General features: G+C 44.3%; 1 protein-coding gene across 1 annotated transcript in view; it reads left to right on the top strand.

Moving 5' to 3' along the window:
* The window catches only part of ttc27 (tetratricopeptide repeat domain 27), a 174,091-nt gene that overhangs the window by 129,290 nt on the left and 18,536 nt on the right, over positions 1-26,265 (top strand). The window contains exons 12-16 of the mRNA XM_079512396.1: positions 115-237; positions 11,504-11,731; positions 18,480-18,590; positions 19,931-19,983; positions 21,479-21,644. Coding sequence (XP_079368522.1) covers positions 115-237; positions 11,504-11,731; positions 18,480-18,590; positions 19,931-19,983; positions 21,479-21,644 — 681 coding nt within the window. The remainder of the gene's footprint in view (positions 1-114; positions 238-11,503; positions 11,732-18,479; positions 18,591-19,930; positions 19,984-21,478; positions 21,645-26,265) is intronic.

The raw sequence follows: 26,265 nt of genomic DNA, 5'->3' as shown, positions 1-26,265 counted from the left end.
GACGCGATACTTTGGCCCGGTTCGATGAACCAATCACCAGGGATTATTTAGAGCACGAGGAAACGGGCCAAGTTACAGTTGTTTCTTGTCTCCTCTTATCTGGTGTGATTGTAGAAACAGCTGGCCAGCCTGCTGACAGACCTGGGCTGTAATGACTCTGCTCTGCTCATGTACGAGAAGCTGGAACTGTGGGAGGACGTGGTTATCTGCTACGAGAGGCTTGGTCAACACGGCAAGGTAATCGCACACACGCGCACGCACACACACGCACGCACGCACACGCACACACACACAGATGGCAACAGACTTAGTACATAGATAAACAGAAAAACAAACACACACAGACACGAATGCACAAATCCAAACAAACATACTGTACCTACAGTGCAGAAACGCACACACAGACTCATCCGTGTGTATAAATGCAGGCATACATGTATGCACAACTTCTGCTTTTCACATGCAGCTCACACACACACACACACACACACACACGCACACACGCACACACACACACACACACACACACACACGCACAAAGTGACCACCCCGCCCTGTGGGAGCTGCAGCAGCCTCTTCCCAGTGTTCAGCTGAGGGACCATTTAATACCCAATGCTTCTGAATGCAGACAAGCCCATCTTTCACACTGAATATGGCTGCTGTCACCACACGCATACACATACGCACTTGCTCTCACTCATACACACACTCACACACACACACACACACACACACACACACACACACACAGCCTCACACAACCGCACAGCAAGCAGGAAGCTCAAAAGATGAGTTAATCTGATGTTTGGTGAGGCAGAGCTGGCTCAATGGAGTGAATGCCCCTTCTGTCCATCCTATTACCTGGCTATCTCCCTTCTCCTCCCTAAACCCTTCCATCCATTCGTCCATCCGTCCATCCATGTGGTGGTACACCTGCTTATCTTCTGCTGTGGTCCGGCAGATGTGACAGACATCATTCATCAGTCTGGGCAGCCTTTCCTTGCTCGGTTATTAACCTTGCCTGGCCCCAAGAAATTCCTATGAGATGTCCGCCACACAATTAAAAGACCCAGGCTGTTACGAAGTCTTCTCTCACAAATGCAAGTGCACACCATCCCATAGAGATAGGCAGAGTAAAATGCCTGTTTGAGTTGGACTACATTCACACGCTCTCTCTTAGACGCCAGGACGTCAGCCTTGCAGTGTGCAGTCGAACAGCTGATTGATAAAACATCAGGGTTTTACTGATCTTATCATATGATTAGGAAAAATACTGTGGACCTCCACTGTGTTTGGATTTAGAGTCAGCAGTGATTGGTCGCAAAGGATTTGATTTCCCCACACCTTTTTCCAAATAAATATTACCTGTGGTAAATTAAAGCGAGGGGAAATAAAGTCCACTTCCATGCATTTATATTTTCAAGTTTAGAGATTACTAGCATTACTAGAGATAGCAGAGGTAACAACATTGTACTATAATAAGCATACTGTACAAGAACTATTAAAACTAAGGAGGAATGATTGCCCTGCGATTGGCTAGTCTATTTTGTCAACCGGCCGACCAATGCTGTAACTTGATCACTCTGATCACTCAGTCAGTCAGCCCATCTGTAGTGCTGGCTTGCCAGCCAAAAAACCCATTGTGTCCTCCAGGTTGTTAGTGCCAGATGATCTTTAGCACTGATCCGGTCATAATTAAATATATGGCACCTATGATAAATTAAAAGGAGTGCCTCACTCTAAAATGAGAGAAAATCATGGCTTTCCTCCAATTGTGATGATCACTTCTCTCTTCTCGCCCATCACCTACAGTTTTTCTCTCTTTTAGTCAGGCACACACGGAAGTACACTTTCCGTTTTCAGTGGCTGCTTTTTCCTGCCTTAAGTTTGTCCAAATTTCCACATTTAAGCATAAATGAGGCAAAACCATTGACTGTAGGCATCTTTGGGCGTTCAGTGAGACAAGGTCAAGGACAGCCATATGGATTCTTGGCAGTTTCCAAAAATGTGGCAATGTCGTGACCAAAGGTTGCCATACCCCATATCTGCAAGTCTGATCGGACCCTACAAACCCTCCCGCACGTTCGGATCAGCCAACGCAGGGAAGCTGGAAGTACATTCACTAAAAACGCTGGGACAACTCTCCACAGTCCATACGTCCCAATCAATCTCATCTCCCTTCTGGCTCCAAAACTATGGAATGCACTTCCCATTGCAATCAGAACTGCAGACTCACTCCCAATCTTCCGCCGTAGTCTGAAAACCCACCTCTTCAGACTCCATCTTAGCCCGTAGCACTTGCTGTAGCACTTGCTCTAGCCTCGAGGACGTTACAGGCATATGCAAAGGCTCAACTTATGTAACTTAGATAGCATTTTATGTAGACATAGCACTCTATAGTGTATACACACATAGTTTCATTATATAGATATTCCACTCTTAGGTTCTTAGCTTATGTATGATTCTTGATGACTATTTTTATGTATTTGTTCTCCATGTTTTGTTCTTGCTTACTGTAAATCACTCTGGATTAAGAACATCTGCTAAATGCCTAAATTGTAAATTGTAAGTAAAGTAATAAGGTCACTGTTTGTGTTTTACAGAAACAAAACACATTACTGAAGTTTTTCAGCTATTTTACAGGTGTTAAATCACAGGCAATAAATTACTGCCTGCTAGTCTTGTTGCCATCAGTTTTGTGAAATCTCCCTTTGGAGAAATTACCAACCGAGTCTGGCAAGTAAAGTCTCAATCCAAATGGCATTGAGGCTAAACTGTTGCACTGGCTGACATTGGCTGACATACGTAGGTGGCATTCTGGTCTCACAGTGTGACTAGAGGGATGATCAAATTTTTCCTTTCCCCCCCGTTGCAGTGTGACATATAATGAATGTATAAGATGGCCAAACCACGCAGTGTGCAAGCACCTTTAGACTAACAAGAAGCAGCAGCCTAAATAAAGTGTCACTGTTGCCTCGTTTCAAGCTGCCTACGTAGAGCTGTAATTGAATACTGCCCTGTCACACAGAGCTAAGGAAGAAAATAACATCACATATTCTTATCCATGCACTCGAGTACATCACAGGCCTCCTTGTGGAACCACACGACAAGACCTTTTTATCTTTTAATGAGCTCAGGTTCGAGTGCAAAAACTAAATTCACACTGTGCTACGCCGGATTAAAACATTTAAGCACTCTTGCACTGTGACTTTATTGACACTTTATGGCATCGAAACTGTGTTAATTTAATGCTCCAGAATATGCCCTGTGTACTCTTTCCAATTTTCCGGTCCCACTCCATTTCACGTGTAGAAAGCAAACCACGTTCAAACCAAAGAGCATGTAGATGTTATTTGAGGCTATGCCCCACAGTGGCGGATGTTTGTGTTGCGACTGTTGCCTTGTGCCAAGTGGAGTGGTGCTGTCAGCCACTTTTTCCCAGCGTGGCTGCTCAGAGGATGAGCTCCAGAAACATGAGGTAATGGCCATCTGGTTCATCCAGGCCTCAGATTCTCACATATCACAGTAGATTGGGAATAGACTCCGAGGTGACATATAATCAGCCTTCCTTCGTCTGTCCAGTCACTGACCCTGAGCAATCGACCTCCCGGCCGAGCAGGAGGGGTGGGAGGGTAGGGCTGTCACGATTACAAGTTTAAGTTGACGATTAATTGTCACACAAATAATTGCCAATAACGATTTAATTATGAATAAAAAGGTCATTTCAGATTGCCTTTGAGGCCTCGTAATCAAAAATTGCACAGGGCAGATATGACAAATAACTTTAATATACTAAGAAATTACGGACATACGTACGTGACGCACTGTGAACTTGTATATCTGCTATTTTTAATAGCCAACGCAAATATTTAAAATTATTATTATTAAATTATGATTATTTCCCGTTTATACACCGTTTTGTTATTCATACTGTACATTATGTAGTAGGAAAGATTATTATTAACCCACATCGGAACCAAATTCACTTCAGGTTGAGGCCAAAGTTACATTGTCAAAATAAAAAAGTAACTTTTTTTATTTCTAATGAGAATATATTGTTTACTTCTGAAAACACTAGGTGCTTTTTCAATATGTTCTATGCTATTTTACCAAACAAAACTTTTCAGTGATTGTCTATTGTCGACATTGCTTTGATTATAAAAGACTAACCATTTTGAATCTTGCCTTAGTAGAGAAATCGTCACAAGCACATTTTTACTGTCTTTTCTCTCCCCCCTATTCTTCTGTGCAACAGTTCAAAGCCAGACATAATGACGCCTCATTTATCATTACCGTTACTGTACATTTAGAGATGGTGGACACTAGACTACACTACTTTCAACAGACCGCTGAGTAGGGCTGATCTGTGCCTCAATGACGCCCCTCATAACTGACTGAGGATCGTCTGTAAATGGTAAATGGTGCATTTATATAGCACCTTTATCCAAGGTGCTTTACATAGATTGTGCATTACATTCACCCATTCACACACACATTCATACACCGATGGCGGCGGAAACCATGCAAGGCACCAACCAGAACATCAGGAGCAATTAGGGGTTCAGTGTCTTGCTCAAGGACACTTCGACACCAACTCTGGGGGAGCCCGGGTTCGAACTGGCAACCTTTCTGTTACCATCCAGCCACTCTACCCCTGAGCCACCGCCGCCTGTGATCAGGAGTTTCCGGTTTCCGCTCTACCCTATGGTTTTTCTGGGGCAGGATATTTATTTGAATATACTAACAACATCAACTCTAAGATCCCTATTTTTGGAGGTAAAAATAATAAGCTCCACAATTGCGACGAGTTGTCAGCTACTCAGCTTGTAGGTCGGCTATTTTCAGAGAAGACATTTGGTGTAGCGAGAGAAAAGGAGGGGTCTTAACCCATTTTGGGCGTGAGCCCCTTTTGGTGTTAGCATTATGTTATGCTTTAGCTATTGAAAAATAGCAGATCTACAAGCTCATAGCGCGCCACCGAGTGGCGCGCTACGAGCTTGTAGGTCTGCTATTTTTAAAAAATCGAAGAACGACTGATATAGAAACATAGCTTTTTCAGAAAACTGTCAGGATGTATAAGACATTTTTATGTCAAAATGGGTTAATAAAGAGGTTGTGTATTTGTTTACACTCAAGTCAACACGTGTTGCTGTAGTTATGAATACAATTAAAGCAGAGTGCACTCCACTCCATCAGCCAGGGTGGAGTGCTAATGAAAGCAGGTGGATTTACTGCACGGCATTTTGTTTTTTCTGGAGTTGCAATTTATACTAAGGATTTTTTTATTGGATTTTCTAGAAACTACTAGAAACAGACTTAGAGACTTCTATTAGACGCATGTGGGTTTATGTAATATAGATTGTAACCATGGAAATAGGATTAGATTTAATTAGGGACTGCCCCGGGTTCCCCCTATAGGCAGTGTATTAATTATTAATAGGGTATATTAAAAATACATTTTATAAAGCAGGTGAAGCCCAGTCCCCAGTGAGTGTTTGCACACTTGCACTTGCTTTTTACTTATGGCAATATTGCAGTAATGTATACATTGCGATGTGTATATTTAATTGTACACACATACAGTACATAAATTACACAATATGTTGCTTATTGAACTAGCAGTAAAACATTCACAGCATGCACTACACTGAGCGACCACTATCCCTACTAGCTGGTATAAGCACAGAGAACCACTATCCCTACTAGCTGGTATAAGCACAGAGAACCACTATCCCTACTAGCTGGTATAAGCACAGAGAACCACTATCCCTACTAGCTGGTATAAGCACAGAGAACCACTATCCCTACTAGCTGGTATAAGCACAGAGAACCACTATCCCTACTAGCTGGTATAAGCACAGTAGTGGAGAGATTGCTTCCCGTAGAATTAAAACTCCTCCACACACGCTCGCACACGTGCACCCCTCGTGCTCGGTCTTCCAGGTGAGGCAGATTGACCTGCACTTGTCCCCCACTCTCCTCTCTCTCTCTCTCCCTCTCTATCTCTCTCTCTCTCTCTCTCTCTCTCTCTCTCACTCTCTCTCTCTCTCTCTCTCTCTCTTTCTCTCTCTCTCCCAGGCCCCTGTGTGGGACTCGGTGCTGCAGGGCCTCCCTTATTGAATTACAGCTTGTTTTGTCTCTCCCAATGTGATTACCCAGGTGCATTGGGCTCAATAATAAAAGTCCTCTGCTCCTAAAGCATGTGGTGCCGAGGGGCGGCCAACACTCCATGTAACACGGGGAACAAAATAGCCAGGCAATCCATTTGTCTGGGCTGACTTGGTTTCAGTCCAGCACCGTGTCTCTCTCCTTTTTGGACAAAACTTTCTGTTCTCATCACTCTGTTCTCTGCAACAGCCCCCCCTTCCCAACCCCCCGACTCTTTCTAAATGTATGAGTCTGACCTATAGGCACACTGCAGAAAACCAATGAGGGTGGAGACTGGAAAGGAATACTGAACAGAGTCTAAACTTTGCTGTCTCCGTTTCCTTCCCGATTTGTCATCTGCAAAACTGTTTGCTGTTGTTGTTTTATAGCAGCGCAGCAATCTTTTCTTCGGATTGGACTTTCAGGCTCATGTGAAACATACTAATACTAATTATTATTTTTCCCCCCAGTTCAGCTCAATTTGTTTTCTTTATACTTTTCCTCCAGAGAATGCATTGTTGTTGCCTAACCTTATTTTTTGATTGTTTACATCAATTTTCCAGTACGGTATGTGCCACAATATCACTTTCATTTCCACAAATTGACAAATAGTAAAACGTTTGAATGACAGCCGCAATATGCAGTATGTTAGATTGTCTTGGTGTGATGCACTTCGCTTCTCCGCCCCAGTGTGTAGACCAATCAAAGGAATGCACAAAGATGGGAAATGCACACAGATGTATTACAATATCATTGCATCATCGTAATTATCATTGGTTAGTTGGTCTGTGGATTGATGGATCATTAATCTCTAATTGGAACACTTACAATGGTCACTTACACTACAGCACAATGCTCAATGTGGACAGTGCAGATCACACATCTGTTCAGAAGTGCAGTGTGTTAACATTTACATTTACTAGCAGTTTGGTGTTGATGTCCATATTGGCATCACTACATGGCATCACTACATACACCATTACTTTACTTATGGTCCAGCCACATAAGTGTAATGTCACATACTGTGTGACATAGAAATGTTGTCAACTAAAGGTGATCGATCCCCCTAAGGCGACCCCCCTATAGAATGAGCTCCCCTTCCACTTAAAAACGTACCTAAACTCACAGGCCTTTTCATAGCCCTATTTGACTACAGATTTTGTGTTGTAAGATAATCCTGTATTCCTTTCTTCAATTTCACCGGCTTGGTTAAATATTCATTGTTTTATTTTAATTTTATTATTGACTTGTTTTTCTTGTATTGTTGTTAACGCACTTTGTGACTGTGATTGTCTGCGAAATAAAGATGGGATTTATGGCTCTCTGAGGAGCCGGATCTCTGGGATCCGTTCCTTTCAAAGAGCTGTTCAAAAGACTGGCTCATTTGTATATTTATATATTTTAAGAAACATTCATTGTAAGCATTCTAAAAGGTGGCACCACATCCCTCTGCTCTGACAGTGAGATCACCATTTTGTATTTACCCTTCTTGTGTGTAAATGATGCTACCTGTACACTGTACTACTATAAATACAAGGGACTGCCCTGGGGTGCAGCTGTTAAACCCAGGAGCGGCCTGAACTGTCCTTGGGTGTAATATACCAAGTGTTCATTTAACTCTGCTGAGAGTGTACACATTAACCAAATTAACCTGTTCCATTTGTACACAGGTCCATTTGGTCCCATTTGTACATTCTCAGAGTTAAATTAACACCCGGGATGTACCACAGAATGGACCTTTACAGGTACACACTGATATACACACTGATCATTTTACTGTGTAGTCTATATCTGTGCAAAACCCAAAGAAATATAATTGATAGAACAACACTGTGCAAAACAATACTTCTGATCTACTATTATCAAATAAGAAAAGTAATACAACTAAAAGTAAATGATAAAACAATATATAGATGCAACACTCTAGTACAGGTCATCGTTCGTACGAACGACCCATCTCTACTGCGAAAGGTGCTCTACAAATAAACTTTACTTACTTACTTGTGTCTTCATGCAAAAATAAAAGCTCAGACTTCGGCAGCTATTCTCCATGTGGTTAATGAATAGCCTAGTCCAAACACACACGTTTGTGAAGTGGATGCTTGACACTAGCACATGTTTTAAGCACCTCTGCACAGCACCAAAGGGATTGTTACCCTCACACCAATGGCTATGCCCCTGCTCTGCAGACAGTGAATCCATTCACACACACAGACAGTTCATCACGCATTAATGTTATTCAATTTCGTGAAATATTCAAAGTTTGATTGGATTTCCCCCCCCCTGTGTGCCAATGCAGTGTGGAAAATTATGCTCATCTTGCATTAAAGAGCCACAACTTACACCGCAAGACAAGGCCCATTTAGAAAAGCAACAGATATAGTAGCAAAGGGCTGATTCCACTCTAGACCCTTTAACGCCAAAGGTCAGTGAGTGCACTGAACCCCTCATGTGTTCAACCCAGCACAATAAGCCTGACAGTGTTTCAGTGAACAGAAAGAAACACTGAATGCTCCCAGTCTTTCTACACCCACACACACACACACACACCTCTCTCTCGCTCTCCCTTTTCTCACTTGCTTTCCTTCTGTCTTTTCTCTTCTCCCTCTCCCTCTACCCGAGAAGACGAGGCACACGAGGCATTGCAACTAGTGGCTTCATTCCAAGGTCATAAAATCAGACCTCCTTTCCCCTCCTTTATCCTCTCTTGAAAGGCAAAGTGAAGCTTATGTGTTTCTTTCCATTCAGACAGTCTGTCTCAGACGAGCTCGCTGTCCGGTCATGCCTTTGGCTGTGCAGAACATGTCAAGGAGAGCCAGAGGAAAGCCATAGCTAATCAGCTAATTTGCTCTAAGTAGTTGACTTTTTGCATCGTTGTCTCGGCTTCTGGAATAATCTTTTTTCATGAGCGTACTCCTAAGTGACAATAATTCATCCACGAGGAACAAAAAAAAAACATTGCTGCAATCACAGAAGTACAGTGTGACGTATGGGTACACGGCACGTGCACAGTGACATGTTCTATCAACCTGAAACATAAATCACGTACCTGGAGAGTAAAAACTCTCTCGCGTAAATGCTCTGGCTGAGGGCTCATTTATACATCGCCGTACGGTACGACACGCATACAGTAAACACAGATGGAGGTTTCTGGAATGTATAGACAGATAGGACAGTAGTGAGAAGGCAAAGGAGTAGAGACATAGGAAGAGACATGCGAGATGTCATAGGAACCTGAACTCATGACCTTGTGACCCTCAAGGAGCATAATGGTCGGTGTACCACCAGGCTGCACCACCAGGAAACTGCTTTAAATCGGTTTAAAGGTTTATTGTCTCCGCCAAATGCCAGAGACTGTTTTCGCTCCTGTCCGTCCGTGTGTGTCCGTCCATTTGTCTGTGAACTAGGGCTGTCAAAATAACTAAAATAAATACATTTGTGAAATTAATTAATTAAAAATGTTAACGCAATTAATGCATGCTTTGATGACCCGCCTCATACATCCCATAATCCCATCTGATTTAACATTTTAAAGGTGTAGTGAAACGGAAATGGTGGGCATTTTATTTTGAAGTTTCAGGTTGAAACGCTGGCTCTGAAGTTTCTAAACCAATCAGAGCGTTGCATCCCTCCAGGCTATGGGTCCTATACGTCCGTCTCATGCACAGTGGTTTGTTTACAGTGACAGAGACGGCAGAAAAGCCAGGGAATTTCTTTCTAACCTGTACACAACCTATATACATATTTTAGCATGATGATTAGGTTGAAAACGAGTAATACACTGTCTGGATGTCATCTTCAATTGGATTAAAAACGCAGGATTTCTATAATCAGTAGCACCTGTGTTCTGACGGACGGGCATATATGGGAATCAAACTGGTGAGCTTCATTTTTATTGTCTTTTATTGATGTGGGCCTCGACACGTCATCACGCAGCATGTTTTCGTTTTCAGGAAGTAATTACAAAAACATTTTATGGACTTTTGATATAAAAACACGAAAATTTGAATTTGCCCATTTTTTTGGCATCCATTGTCAGGTATGCCCATATGATGACCACGGATATGGTCTAAAAGTGTGAAAAACGTATTTTTCATTTCACTACAACTTTAATAGTTTTTGACAGCCCTAATAATAACACCGTCTTACCACACTGGATTTGTTATGAAGAATGTAAATAAAAAAAGAACACTGGCACCTCACGTATTAGGAGGGCAGTATCAGTTACCAGAAAAAAGATGTCTAAATACTGAATCAAGCAACTTAAAAACTGTCAGGGGTGTTCACATAAACCTGAGTAGATGATAAAACATTTTTTAAAGTGAAATATCCCTTTAATATTTGATCTGACAACCACTTTATAGTCAGATTTTCCGCTTAGCATACAGTACAGTAGATTTATTTTTGCCTGATACTGTAGATGCACAGTGAAGAGAATATTGATTGGGGGCTTGGCCCCAAAGGCAGCAGCACACGTCACGATCTCAACTCAAACGAGGGGTCTTGAGTCCACTCGTCGTTCTACTTACACAGCTGTGTTTTCATTCTCTGGGAATTGTCTCTGCTGGAGAGAGCAGGTGTATATGTTGGCCTTGGTTTGCCCTGAACAATTTGCTTCACGGGAATCACTGGTTTTGTTTGATTTGAAGTTGAGTTTCCTAGTAGTATTATGGGTAGTCAAAAAACAGTCTTCTTCTATGGCTTGTATTCATATCTCTCAAACCTTGTTTTTCTCTTCACAGATGTCAACTTTTTTTTTCTTTCCCTGTTTTGTTCTCTCTACACCACCTTTCCATTCTTCACACTTCTTTCTGCTCTCCTTTGCTTGTTCCACTCCACTGCCCTCTCTCACCTCTTCTCTTGACACCATCAGCAGCATCCATCCACCCCATAATACCTCTCTGCCCCTTTACCTCTTTTTCTCCTTCATCTTTATGTCCTACAGTACCTTCTTGGCCCAAATACCTACTAAAGTCTTCCCTTTAGCTTGTTATTCCTTGTCGAAGGTTTGTTAACGCTGATATTTGGCCAACACCTACTCAGTTATTCCAGTAAACTCTGTATCGTTACTATGGAGAAAGGTTTAACAAACTAAATGTATAGATTAAAATAATATGACCCACACCCGTCTACACTTGCACAATAAGGACTCCTCTATATTGACCTAAACGTTGCTGAAATAATCTCCTTATTGTGCAAGTGTAGACGGTGTGTGCGTCAATGTTATTCTGTACACTCTGATCCCTGCCTATGCACCCGTCTCTGAGCCGATCAGATCATAAGACTTTGACTAAATCTAAAAACAACAATGTATTGACATTTGACATTATTGATTGTGATATGTTGTGTGTCCCAGGCAGAGGAGATCCTGCGGAGGGAGCTGGAGAAGAAGGAGACTCCCACTCTGTATTGTCTGCTGGGAGATGTCTTGAGGGAGCATCAGTACTATGACCGGGCGTGGGAGCTCTCGGGTGGGCGCAGCGCCCGCGCCATGCGCTCCAAGGCCCTGCTGCACCTGCGCAACAAGGACTTCCAGCAGTGCGTGGACTGCTTCGAGCAGTCTGTCCGCGTCAACACCTTACAGGTACAAACGCTGAGCTACTGTACAAGAACTAGTGGTGTCAAAAATAATCGATTCAGCAATGCATTTCGAATGCAATGCAGCATTGTTACATAATCGATCATCAATAATCGAAGCCTAAATATAATTATATATAATATATAATTATAATATAATTATAATACTGTATATAATATTGTATATCATTCTAAATTAAATATGATGTTCAGTATATCTTGCATTGACTGATAAAACATTTGCCATGTTGTGCAGTAATATAGAATAATATAATAAGTGCCAATGCACACGTCTTAACAACAACCTGGACAATAACGTAATAATACATAACCGACCCTTGTTAACAGGTTGAGGGCCCCAAACGGAGATCTCCGTCCTAGTAATTAGTACACTCTGATGCCCAGGACTGAGATTGATTAATAGGACGGAGATTAATGATATCAAAACCGATCGCATCGCTCCACAGGCTGGGAGCGCTACAGAGTAATGATATCAAAACCGATCGCATCGCTCCACAGGCTGGGAGCGCTACAGAATAATGATATCAAAACCGATCGCATCGCTCCACAGGCTAGGAGCGCAACAGAACCGATTGCATCGCTCCACAGGCTGGGAGCGCAACAGAACCGATCGCATCGCTCCACAGGCTAGGAGCGCATCGCTCCACAGACTAGGAGCGCATCGCTCCACAGGCTAGGAGCGCATCGCTCCACAGACTAGGAGCGCATCGCTCCACAGGCTAGGAGCGCATCGCTCCACAGACTAGGAGCGCATCGCTCCACAGGCTAGGAGCGCATCGCTCCACAGGCTGGGAGCGCATCGCTCCACAGGCTGGGAGCGCATCGCTCCACAGGCTAGGAGCGCACCGCTCCACAGGCTAGGAGCGCATCGCTCCACAGGCTAGGAGCGCATCGCTCCACAGGCTAGGAGCGCATCGCTCCACAGGCTGGGAGCGCATCGCTCCACAGGCTAGGAGCGCACCGCTCCACAGGCTAGGAGCGCATCGCTCCACAGGCTAGGAGCGCACCGCTCCACAGGCTAGGAGCGCATCGCTCCACAGGCTAGGAGCGCATCGCTCCACAGGCTGGGAGCGCATCGCTCCACAGGCTAGGAGCGCATCGCTCCACAGGCTGGGAGCGCATCGCTCCACAGGCTAGGAGCGCATCGCTCCACAGGCTAGGAGCGCACCGCTCCACAGGCTAGGAGCGCATCGCTCCACAGGCTGGGAGCGCATCGCTCCACAGGCTAGGAGCGCACCGCTCCACAGGCTAGGAGCGCATCGCTCCACAGGCTAGGAGCGCACCGCTCCACAGGCTAGGAGCGCACCGCTCCACAGGCTAGGAGCGCATCGCTCCACAGACTAGGAGCGCATCGCTCCACAGGCTAGGAGCGCATCGCTCCACAGGCTAGGAGCGCATCGCTCCACAGACTAGGAGCGCATCGCTCCACAGGCTAGGAGCGCATCGCTCCACAGGCTAGGAGCGCATCGCTCCACAGGCTAGGAGCGCATCGCTCCACAGGCTAGGAGCGCATCGCTCCACAGGCTAGGAGCGCATCGCTCCACAGGCTGGGAGCGCATCGCTCCACAGGCTGGGAGCGCATCGCTCCACAGGCTGGGAGCGCATCGCTCCACAGGCTGGGAGCGCATCGCTCCACAGGCTGGGAGCGCATCGCTCCACAGGCTGGGAGCGCATCGCTCCACAGGCTAGGAGCGCATCGCTCCACAGGCTAGGAGCGCATCGCTCCACAGGCTAGGAGCGCATCGCTCCACAGGCTGGGAGCGCATCGCTCCACAGGCTAGGAGCGCATCGCTCCACAGGCTAGGAGCGCATCGCTCCACAGGCTAGGAGCGCATCGCTCCACAGGCTGGGAGCGCATCGCTCCACAGGCTGGGAGCGCATCGCTCCACAGGCTGGGAGCGCATCGCTCCACAGGCTGGGAGCGCATCGCTCCACAGGCTGGGAGCGCATCGCTCCACAGGCTAGGAGCGCATCGCTCCACAGGCTGGGAGCGCATCGCTCCACAGGCTAGGAGCGCATCGCTCCACAGGCTAGGAGCGCATCGCTCCACAGGCTGGGAGCGCATCGCTCCACAGGCTGGGAGCGCATCGCTCCACAGGCTAGGAGCGCATCGCTCCACAGGCTGGGAGCGCATCGCTCCACAGGCTGGGAGCGCAACAGTGGGACGTCATCGAACATGTTCCCCCCCCTGTTTAGCCGACGAGACCGAAAATCTTAAAATGTTAATAACTCGCGATCTAAATCATCCCGTCTAATTCTAAGAAAAGATCATGTGTTAGACCAGGGGTAGGCAACCTTAGGCACCAGTGCCAACATTGGCACCAAGGATGGTGATCACCGGCACACTGGTATGTGTGTGTGAGAGAGCATTTTTGATGAACTATTTAAAAATAAAAACTCAAAGTCAAATAAAGTCCCACACATTTGTATGCAAATTACATTGTGTACATAATTTTACATTCATTAAAACTCTGAACTCTGACTTTGGAGGGAGTCTGGGAGAGAATCGAGGTTATTGTTTTGAGTCGAATGATCATTATAACAATGTAAAACATATTATTTTATGCTCTCTCTATCTCTCACACACAAATTCACATTCTCATCACACACACACACACACACACACACACACACACACACACACTGCATCTCATTTGCTCATACACATTGAAATATGGTGCAGCAGTTCACTCAATATTCATTATACACTAATCAAATCCAAAAGGCTAAATCTTTGAAAACAGAACAGCAGTCCTACAATCATTTCCATCTAATTCAAACAATCCTTTCTGGATTTCAGGGAGTCATTATTTATAATGTTCAAACATAGATTCTTTTTCATTCTCGTTCTTAGTTCTTTTTCAATAAGAAAATACAGAGATGACTGAATTTTCACAACGTAGTTTTCCGGCAGAACGTTCTACATGGATACTACTTACTACTTATTTTTAATTTCTGTTTAAAGACACTCCACCAATTGGATGGAGTGCATTGAAAGGGCAGAAATGTAACCCAATACACATTGCAGACGATGTGCACGCACGCACGCACACACACACACACACACACACACACACACACACACACACACACACACACATCACAGGCACCACACATCACAGGCAACACACACATTCGTCCTTTTCAGGCTCTGAGGAAGTGGTGTCTGGGATTTTGTCGCTACCCAAGTCTGCTTCTATCTCACATGTGTCAACCAGGCTGCCGCCTATGCAGCAACACTGACTGTAGACGTGAGAGTGTAAAAATGTACCCGTGGAAAATTGCTGAGTAAATTAACCCTTATAAATGAACTGTGGCCAGAGCACAACGGAGGAGAGGATTGGACAGAAAGGGAATGGTGAGGAACGAAGATTTGGAAGATTGAGAGAGGGGGTGTTTTGGAGGAGAGGGGTTTAGAAATGATGCAGAGATGACACTGGAGAGGATGAGGAGGAGAGAGACACATACGTTAGAAGTGGGTAAGGAGGAGGCGGGAGGAAGGAGAGGAGGAATGCATGATTTGTAGGATGACAACTGAGAGGTCACAATGAAGGAGAGGCACGGTGTGGGCCGTGGACGAACAATAGAGCAAAAACAAAAACAAGACTGATCTCAGACTTCATGTGGCCATTCTGTGACATCAGTCATTCATCTATGATATGTAGACCAGGCGGCAACGTCACTGTCAAAGCTGTGTCCCTTCTCCCGGCCATGATCTCCATTGTCCATCCATCCATCCATCCATCTTCAACCGCTTATCCGTAGTCGGGTCGCGGGGGCAACAGCTCCACCAGAGTGCTCCAGACTTCCCTCTCCAGAGCAACATTAGTGACTTCCTCCTGGGGGATTCCGAGACGTTCCAAGGCCAGTGAGTCGATGTATTTCCTCCAACTGCGCCTTGGTCTGCCCCGGGGTCTCCTCCCAGTGGGACGTGCGTCGAGGACCTCCCTAGGGAGGCGCCCGAGAGGCATCCTAACCAGATGCCCGAACCACCTCAGCTGACTCCTTTCCAGGCGAAGGAGCAGCGGTTCTACTCCGAGTCTCTCTCGTGTGACTGAACTTCTCACCCTATCTCTAAGGGAGATGCCAGCCACCCGTCGAAGAAAACTCATTTCGGCCGCTTGTATTCGCGACCTTATTCTTTCGGTCATGACCCACACTTCATGACCATAGGTGAGAGTAGGAACGAAGATCTCCATTGTAACCTTTTGATATTGGACATAAATGAGATGGCTTGTCATTTGACAAGCCTAACCAGTTTTACTTATACAGTATGTATTTCCAACAAGCTGGAAATATTCTTAGCATTTCCAGGAACAGATGTCAACAAGACATGCGTGCAGACTGCAGAAGTAATCTGATGTGACGTCAGCAGGTCAGAGCTGCACTTAAACAAAGCTCTCATTCTAAAAAAAAAAATACTTTGGGAATATTATCAACTTATAGCTTGTCAGAATGAAATATACGGTAGTCAGGTAAATAAAAATGATAGCATTTTCAAATGATATAAGCTCATTTATGTCAAATAGGGTTAAAATGGAGAGAATGGATGACGGGGGATTCGGTTCGGTGTCCCTCTGGTGAGTGGAGAGAACTGAGCTGATTTCCTGTTGTCCTGCACTCTTCTGGCCTCTGTCTTAACTTAATTGAATATGTCATCCCCTAATCGGAAGTCAGAAATTAACTTGTTTGGCCACGGTGACCTTGTACCTTGATTTTTCAACCAGTGTTGTTGATCGAGTTACAGGGGCTTTCCGGTAGCCGGGCTAACGCTTTGACTTGGTATAATACAGATGATGATGGGCTTATAAACACCCCTCTCTCTCTCTCTCTCTCTCTCTCTCTCTCTCTCTCTCTTTTGGCTCTCTTTCCCTCTGCCTCTCACTTGCTTGCTCTCTCCACCTCACACGATACAGTATGGGTCTTTGCTGCAAGAGCAAACAGAAGCCACTCACTGTCTCTTCTTGTCAGACCTGTCAAGAGACACGGAGACCACATGAAACAGGGAGAGGAGAGAGAGAGAGAGAGAGAGAGAGGGGGGGGGGGAGAGAGAGAGGGGGGGAGAGAGAGAGAGAGAGAGAGAGGGGGGGGGGGGAGAGGAGAGGAGAGAGAGAGAGAGAGGGGGGGGGGGAGAGAGAGGGGGGGGGAGAGAGAGAGAGAACAAGACAGTGACAAAGAGAGAGTGAAAGAGATGGAAGGAGACATACGGAGAGGGAGAGGGGAGGGGAGAGGAGAGGAGAGGAGAGGAGAGGAGAGGAGAGGAGAGGAGAGGAGAGGAGAGGAGAGGAGAGGAGAGGGTGAAAGAGATGGAAGGAGACAGACAGACGAGGAGAGAGGGAGAGATGGAAGGAGACAGACAGACATTGAGGGAGGGAGGAAAGAGGCCATTCCTGAAGACTGACAGTGGGGCTGATTTGCATAAACAGGGTCTTGTCAATCAGCAGTGGTGGAAAAAGTACTCGCATCATGTTTTACTTAAGTAAAAGCATCAATACTACAATGTAGAAATACTCTAATACGAGTAAAAGTCCGGAATTCAAAATTGACTTGAAAATTGACTTGTATATACTGTGGGGCTGAAGTGGTTAATGTATGTTTTGTAATAATAATAATCAAAATCTACAAAGTAACGAGTAACTAAAGTTTTCAAATAATTGTAGTGGAGTAAATGTACAATATTTGAGTAGTGGAATTTCTCAAGTAAAAAGATACCTTAAGTAAATGTACTTGGTTACTTTCCACCGCTGGAAAGAGGCCATTCCTGAAGCCTTGACAGAGGGTCTGATTTGCATAAACGGGGTCTTGTCAGTCAGGGGGCTATAGGGGCCCCCAGCCATCAGTCAGTGGGCTAGGGGCCCCCAGCCAGCCAGCCAGCGCCGTCACTCTGGGTGTTTGACAGGTGGGCCACCGCCCAAGGAAAACTTTCCCCTGTGCTCGTCCACGGGCGGAGCGCACGCAGACATTTTCTTAAGGCTTTTTTATTTCTTATTCTTTCTTTTCTTTTCTTCTTTTTAAGTATTATTAGTATTTTTCCTACGTTGTATATGTCTCTCCTGTGCCTCGTGCGGTGATGAGGTTTCACTTAGCAGGAGTTTAAGAAAGCAGAAAAGCTGTGCGTGTTTTTGTACTTGGGGAAGGGGGGGAAAAAAGCTTGTTTGTGTGCGTCGCGTCAACCTGGCAACGCACATGCTGTCATATGTTGATGTGATCAAAATAGTCGGATCATTTGTTTGTGCTGTGATTTTCACTGTACACTTGCAGTGAATTACCAGTACTTATTTTTTGCCAGCAAATGATTTGGGTATTAATAATGTATTTGGTGTGTGTGTGTGTGTGTGTGTGAGGGGGCCTGCATATTGCAGGCATGCCCAAGCCGAGAGCTAAGGCATCGGCAAAATTCTGTTCAGTGTCTGCAATATATGGAGAAGGCGATGCTTTCTGTACCCGTGATCTGTATCCTGAAGCACTTGTTGTAGAGTTTTTTCAAGTTTGCGCATCCACTATTGTTTGTGTTCAAGAATTTCTTGTAAAATGTGAATGCAAATAAAGATGTTAAATGTGTGTGTGTGTGTGTGTGTGTGTGTGTGTGTGTGTGTGTGTGTGTGTGTGTGTGTGTGTGTGTGTGTGTGTGTGTGTGTGTGTGTGTGTGTGTGTGTGTGTGTGTGTGTGTGTGTGTGTGTGTGTGTGTGGGTGTGCGTGCGTGCGTGCGTGCGTGCGTGTGCGTGTGTTGTCAGCTGGGGGTGTGGTTCTCCCTAGGCTGTGCCTACTTAGCCCTGGACAAGGGCATCGAGCGCTATGAGGGTGCAGCCCGAGCCTTCCAGTGGTGTGTCAGACTGGAGCCAGATGTAAGTACAGCACTAACAGCACTCACTGCTCCCAATCTAGTTTTAGGATGACTAGATGCATAGGACACATTTCATGTACTGTATATGCAATTCACCCTTTGTCAGCCTTCCCGTTGGTCCCTGACTGACTAACCAGCAGGATCTTTCTGCCTTGTTCCGCCATGGTTCCGCCTTGTTTACCGTATGTTGAATTTGCTAAAACATCATTTTTGGAAAAAACTCAAAACAAACATGATATGCCCTGCGGTCACCATGCTGCATCTGTGATGTTCCTTTTTTACTGACATCAAGTTTAAAATAACAATTGATGCACAGAATATCAATACGAAGCAACTGAAAAACACATTATTTCAATGGTAGTGGATGGAGAGAAAGGATTTTTGTCCAACCACGAAACAGCAACCAATGGGTGCGAAGAGGGCACAACCACGGGCAGGACTGACAAAGGGTGAATTATACAGTAATAATAATATAATTAGTATTATGTACTCCCCTACCCCCCCCCCCCCCCCCCTAGCCTTTATGCAAGGAGCTTTACTTAGATTGTGCACTACATTCACCCAGTTACACACACACACACACACACACAGACATACACAGATGGCAGCGGAAACCATGCAAGGCACCAGCCTGCTCATTGGGAGCAATTAGGGGATCAGTGTCTTGCTCAAGGACACTTCGACCCTGACTCTGGGGGAGCCGGGGATCGAACCGGGAACCTTTCCGGTCTCCAAGCAGTCGCTCTACCTCCTGAGCCACTGCCACCCCATAATGCACTCTGTTACACCCGGGAGGAGCATAACACAACACTATTGGTCCTCCTTAAACTCCCTCATGCACTGACCCGTTCTACCCTACACACACACACACACACACACACACACACACACACACACACACACACACACACACACACACACACACACACACACACACACACAGGTGATACACAGGTTCAAGTCCACTCCCTTTCCCCAGTAACCTGTGTACAATGCCTGCAGTCCTGCAGCAGCTTTTCCAATTCCGCTTAATGACCCATATGGTAGGCTGGCTGTGTGTGGGTGCGTATGTTCGTGCGTGTGTGTGTGTGTGTGTGTGCGTGCGCATGCGTGTGTATGTGCATGCGTGTTTATGTGCATGCCAATGTCCTTTAGCAGCAGACCACTCAGCAGAACCCATTTGTGCTCGATGGGGCCTGTAGGGCCCCTGGCCACTCTTCCAGTGGTTGCCTGCTAAACAAACCCCCTGTGCTTACTTGTGTGTAAAGTTTAAATTGTGTTTTGCTGTCCTCCGCCTCCTACATTGCATCATTCCATCTCTTTTTTATTATTTTTTATCAGAATGCAGAGGCATGGAACAACCTCTCCACGGCTTTCATTCGCCTTCAGAAGAAGTGAGTAACAAACATTCCAGTTGTCTCTGAGGGCAGGTTGTTTAGATGTGATAGAGGTGTGTGTGTGTGTGTGTGTGTGTGTGTGTGTGTGTGTGTGTGTGTGTGTGTGTGTGTGTGTGTGTGTGTGTGTGTGTGTGTGTGTGTGTGTGTGTGTGTGTGTGTGTGTGTGTGTGTGTGTGTGTGTGTGTGTGTGTGTGTGTGTGTGTGTGTGTGTGTGTGTGTGTGTGTGTGTGCATACATAAAAAAGACAACATGCCAGTAGACTGATTTCCACTAGGAAGGCAAATAAGCGTTAAATGAATGGGTCTTTCCACGCCATGCACATGACAACATGCTTCACGGTTTGGCCACGAAACATTTTCGGAAAACAAGCGAAGCAAAAGAACAAAGACATCAACATCTGACAGGAAACAACCAGGCACTCTATATGATGTCACTCTATATGATGTCATTAATTCTTCTGGATACAGCATTCAGAACACAGAACCTGAGCCTGGGAGGAGTCGGCACCTTCCAGGATCCCCGGATACACACACACACACACTGTACAGTTTTACAGATAATAATAATAATACGGGGCCCGTATTACGGGCCATTGCTTGGCTATTGTTTTTGCATAAATCTCCGTCCATAAATTCTGTCTTGTTCACTCAAACAAAAGAATGCACACACAAACACACTAAGGGGATGAACTCGACTGTCCCGTTTCTCTCTCTAAGGCCGAGAGCTCTCCATCTCCTGCATTGAAAGAGAGATGGCATTCACAAAACACTGCTTGGCCCAGCACCGTCTACACCCATGACACATGCACTATGTAGCTAACGCAGCAAACACTGAGAGACACACACACACACACACACACACACACACACACACACACACACACACACATACAAGAACCTACTGCATGTTGAGAAAGGAACCAGCAGCTTCCGCCAGTGAATCTTCCCCCCATCTCTCTCTCTCTGTCTCTCTCTCTCTCTCTCTCTGTCTCTCTGTCTCTCTCAGTCCCAGTGCAAATCAGCCCTGTGTGCTTTCAGGCCTGAAATTAAAAAGCAGGGAACCTTCTATTAAAACCTGGTTAGCGCTGCTACTAATTCAGCCAAAGCGCTTTTCTCATCTTTCCGTTTTTTAAATGGATGTGTGTGGGTGTGAAAATCTCTCGGGTGTTGCGCACACGTGTCTATGTGCGTGTGTGTGTGTGCGTGTGTGCGTGTGCGTGTCTGCATGTGGCACTGTCAGAACTGCAACTTCTCCATCGACATTTCCATTACCAAAATGGGTGTTATGAGTGAGCTGGACCAAAATGTCAAAATGGGTGTTATGAGTGAGCTGAACCAGTATTAGAAGCACTTTCACTTTAGATTGTCTTTATAGCTGTGATGCATTGTAAGCCTTAGATCTGCTATATTTGGCACACAACACAGCTATGTAGGCTATAATAACTCAAGGTGTAACCGTGTAATTGTATGTGTGCATCTTTCCTGCTCGGTAGGGACAAAGCCTTCCGTACCCTGCAGGAGGCCCTGAAGTGTAACTTTGAGCACTGGCAGATCTGGGAGAACTTCATCACCGTGTGCATCGACATCGGGGAGTTCCAGGAAGCCACCAAGGCCTACCACCGTCTCATGGACAAAAGGGAGAAATATAAAGACCTTCAGGTAAAGCTGAATGCATGTCGTATCAGTGATCTATCCTTGTGATCATTGATTCATCTGTATTTCTCACTTATTCCATTAATGTGGTTATTTTAGAGACCACTGGTTCCCAAACACTGGTTCAGGACCCTTGTGTGGTTTGCGTACACATTTTTCGGTCTTTCAAAACCTTTTCAAAAAACATTCCCAAAAAAGGAAGCATTTTTCATGGATTAAAAACAAATTGCAAAGATTGTATTAGTAATTTCATGAAGAAATAAAAGAAAAATATAAAAACTTCCATAAATTAGAAAACGAATGTTTGTTGTGTGAAAATAACCGATCTACAAGCTCACAATGCAGCGCGAAGCGACGCATTGTGAGCTTGAGCTATTTTCACTTGTTTGAGTCACGGGCCAAATCTAATTTCTCTTTTGGGTCTCAAGATAAAACATTTTTTATAACCACTGATTTTGACCATAGAATGACAGTAGAAGGGTGGTCAGTGCTCACAATTGTATGAACCCAAATGGAAGTTGAAATTGCTATTAGTTCATACCAATATTATTAGTTATTATTAGTAGTAAATATTAGTTCATACCGATAATGTGCACACGCAAACTTCACTACCTTGACTACGGAGCCCAAATCTATAAGAAATAGCATGAGAATAGTCACATGACTGTATAAATGTCCCTGTCCGCCACTTGTCATTAGGTCAGCTCAATGAATGCTACTGTGAGTTCCTGCTAACGTAATATTGATGATACCATTCTGTAATTAAAGCTGCACTTTATTGACTGCGCACCATGTGAACAACAGCCCTGCGGGGTCTGCTGCGTGCCATGTGTTTAAATCAAAGTCCTTTATAACTTATAACAGCATTGAACCTGCTCGCTCTCTGCTGGTGTTTCTCTGAAGCTTGCTCTTGTGAGTCAATCCCCCCATTTCCAGCCATCATGTGTCCATATACCATTGTACCACGACTAAGGCTTTCGCCATTATGACATTTTTACATGACGAATAATTGTCACACAAATAATTGCAATTAACGATTTAATTGTGTTTTTGTTGTTTAACACTGGAGCAATTATGGATAAAAAATTCAATTCTGTTTGCCTTTTTAGGCTTTGAAGTTGCACGGGGCAAATTCGATAGAAGCACTTAATATACAAAGAAAATGAATGACATAACTAAGCTAGATATTTGAAAATGTTTGAAAACATATGAAATATTTTCAACTATTATAACGAATAATGATGCAAACTAATTATAGACAATAATGTAATACCTGTGACAGGCCTATCCACGACTACAGCCCGTGGCAAAAATGCTAATAGTCAGGGATTATTATCAGAATAATGTAAAATCTGTGAATACATTTCTACTAACATATCCCACATTGGTTTCTATTCAACCACCCTAGGGGATTGTGTGTGTGTGTGTGTGTGTGTGTGTGTGTGTGTGTGTGTGTGTGTGTGTGTGTGTGTGTGTGTGTGTGTGTGTGTGTGTGTGTGTGTGTGTGTGTGTGTGTGTGTGTGTGTGTGTGTGTGTGTGTGTGTGTGTGTGTGTGTGTGTGTGTGTGTGTGTGTGTGTGTGTGGTGTTGCACTTTATCTGTCAATACTTGTCAAACAGCAAATCAAATAATCAGAACACCACGACACCCATTTCACACTGTGGAACTACACTACACAACCTAGCAAAGTGTAATCTAAAAATTCTGTGTTCCATGTATTGAAAGAATTGAGTAAACAGAAGAGTTTTTTGTGTCAAGGTGTTTGGAGGCGAACTGTTTATGTTAAATATTTGTATGCAACAGGCCAAAAACCTTATCAGACTCTAATCAGGATTTCCAATGTTGGTGAAATAGTTTTTTCCCCTGCCAGACAGTGTCAGATTAGACTCTGTCCGAGGCTTATGACCCCTAGTCAGTTATGTGTTGATTCCATTCCATTCAGCAGCTCCATTGAGTTTAGTGAAAAGAAATGTTTACTTATTAAAAGTAAGTAATTAATGGGTGGCAGCACACCATTGTAGAGTTTCCTGAGATATTACATTTTCTGAGATTGGGGGGAAGGAAATAAATATCTCCTCTCAATATTGGAAAAACTGTGCCGGAAATGTTTTCCAACAGAGAGTTATATTTATAACTACTGTTCAAGGACCCGTGAAAAGAAAATCTAAGGCATGTCGTTGCTGACAGGCAGAAACCTCTGTGTTCTTTTTGTAAAGTAACGCCCTACCTATCAGTGTCACAGAAGCATCAAAAGTAGCACATCCACAAGCTCGACTGAGCTTGAAGATCTGATACTTCTGAATTTGAACCCTGAAAACATAACAGTTTTGTACATATGAGGTTTCCACTTGACAGAGACAAGATGCTGTATATAGCTAGACTTGTGTAGCGATGCTAATATCACTGCGTATGCCTTGTAAAGGGAGATGCAGGGCTTAAAGTTCTCAGTCCTGGGGACGGATTTCAGTCCTGAGGATTTCATAGGTGTCATTTAATGAGATCAGTGCAGGTTTGCAAAAAAACATTTTCAGTCTTGGGATTTTTTGGGGCTTTAAACCCTGGAGATGAAGGCTGGCTACGCGAGGCTAGTATATAGCAACAACTACACAGAGGTGTTCCTGGCTTAACGTATAGGTGTACCAGTTCGAAATGGATGAAGTTGTGGTCTTCCCACGTGTTGTTAGCATCTTGCGTACAGCAGACGGTGTACTGTCCAGATAGCTAGGGATTTGAACCTGCCACCCACAGTGCAATACTGTAATGTCATATACAGGACCATCTGCTGCTCCATCAATTTCAAAAGGTGTCTCCAATCCATTGTTAATGCCAGTGCCGTCTCCCATAAGGTCTCCCCTTACTAGGAATAGTAACAGGAGTCGTTTGTAGTGATTAAAGTACCATATGTTAATGGGGTACAGAAGGGCATACCACTCCACATCCTTCCAACCCACCGCAGAGGCAGAGGCCTCCCAGAGAAATAGAGAGTTAGAGTGCGCCCCATCAGGGAATAGAAAACATACAGTATGCTCAGTGTTTGATGGTGGCAGTAAGCTGCACATGAGAATTTTATGGCTGTCCGAGTTAACTAATTTAATCGCGATTAACTCACCGTTATGTTAATCGCAATTCATTATCTTATTCGCAATTAATCGCATATTTATTTATTGTAGCCATTTGGACAATGGTTCTCAACATTATTTTATTGTGCAACATTGTTTTCTTACATTTCAACATACAGTATAAGTGTATCCAGGGTATCTGGACATTTATAAAGTGACAATTATACCCAGCTGCTGCAGTTGCAGCACCATTATGGTTTCTTTGGGGTTTTTAATTGAGAAAACAAGAATGTAATGCGTATCATTAACTGTCAGGTGAAACAAGCGAACTCTGCATCTGTCCCCCCGTTTTTTTTTCTTTATTCCTATTAGTTTTTGTTGTTATTTTTTTAACGTGTATGTTTCTCGTGTGATTACTAGATAAATCATGCGATTAATCACGTTTAGGTTATGTAATTGTTAGACCTCACTAGAGAATATCCTACTGTTGCCGGTGCCCAGGTGGTTAAGGAGAGTCCATAAGCTGCCCCGGTTGGTCCAGTGAACGCACATCTCAATATTGTACCTGCATTTTGGGGATTGTTTTAGATCTAGTTTTATCAGCAATCGGTTCATCTCAGCGCTGCCCAGAACAGAAGCATGCACATCGGTGTTGTGTTTATTTGAGATCAAGGAGGGAGAATTTGACACATTAATCATTTGTAGTCAATTCCAAACCTTTGTTGTATTTTTGCACTTGTAGTGCTTATGAAATGCAATATCCTGCCTGTTATGCAGTACCTAAATCCTGATGGTGCTTTTTGAATGAAATGCATATATATTGAAATTTTATTTCTTTAGAGGATAGCCCCTTGAGTTGTATCAACTCGTTTTAGAGGGGGTCCTCGATGCATTGTCTATTGACATACAGTACCACTACCTACTATACAATGAACAAACCTCTGTCCATTGAACAATGGCCAAACGATGTGCACTGACTATTGGGGAGTGAGGAAGCTGATTTTCCTCTTTCCAATTTTAACCTTTTTATTGTTTTGTGACTGTCACTCAATTAAGACTCCATCCATCTTCATCCAATGCATTCCCCCCCCAGTGGGTTGGCCAATCGATCTGAAATGAGTCATATGCAAGGACGGATGAAACTGCTTTTTAACTTTAACAGTCGCTGTCAAAGTCCGGAACGGATGACCATGCTGTGGTTTTAATTGTTATTGGTTGTCTGGATGACATCACGACCAATCGGCAGATGGGGATATTTATTAGGGGTGTGCTGAAATATCGATATGGCGATATATATCGATACGTCCTCCCGCGATAAATAATCGATATTGATTATTAAAATATCGATATCGGGAAAAAAAAACTTTTGAAATGTTGTTCATAATGAAGTGATGAACAACATGTTTAGAAAAGGAGGAAATTACAGCTAAAATAAAGCAAATCCCACTCAGATTCCACAGCAACCAGAAGTACTGAATTACTGGATGGTGATTTGTCCAAAGTCTCCAAACAGCTTTGTGGGAATACAAAATGCTGCATTTTTTCAGTTCCAAGTATTTTGTAGTTGCA

This window comes from Electrona antarctica (genome assembly GCF_951216825.1).
Source record: "Electrona antarctica genome assembly, chromosome: 10".
In the NCBI taxonomy this organism is placed as follows: Eukaryota; Metazoa; Chordata; class Actinopteri; order Myctophiformes; family Myctophidae; genus Electrona; species Electrona antarctica.
Note: the sequence above shows the minus strand (reverse complement) of the source record. Positions and strands in the feature narration are given on the sequence as shown.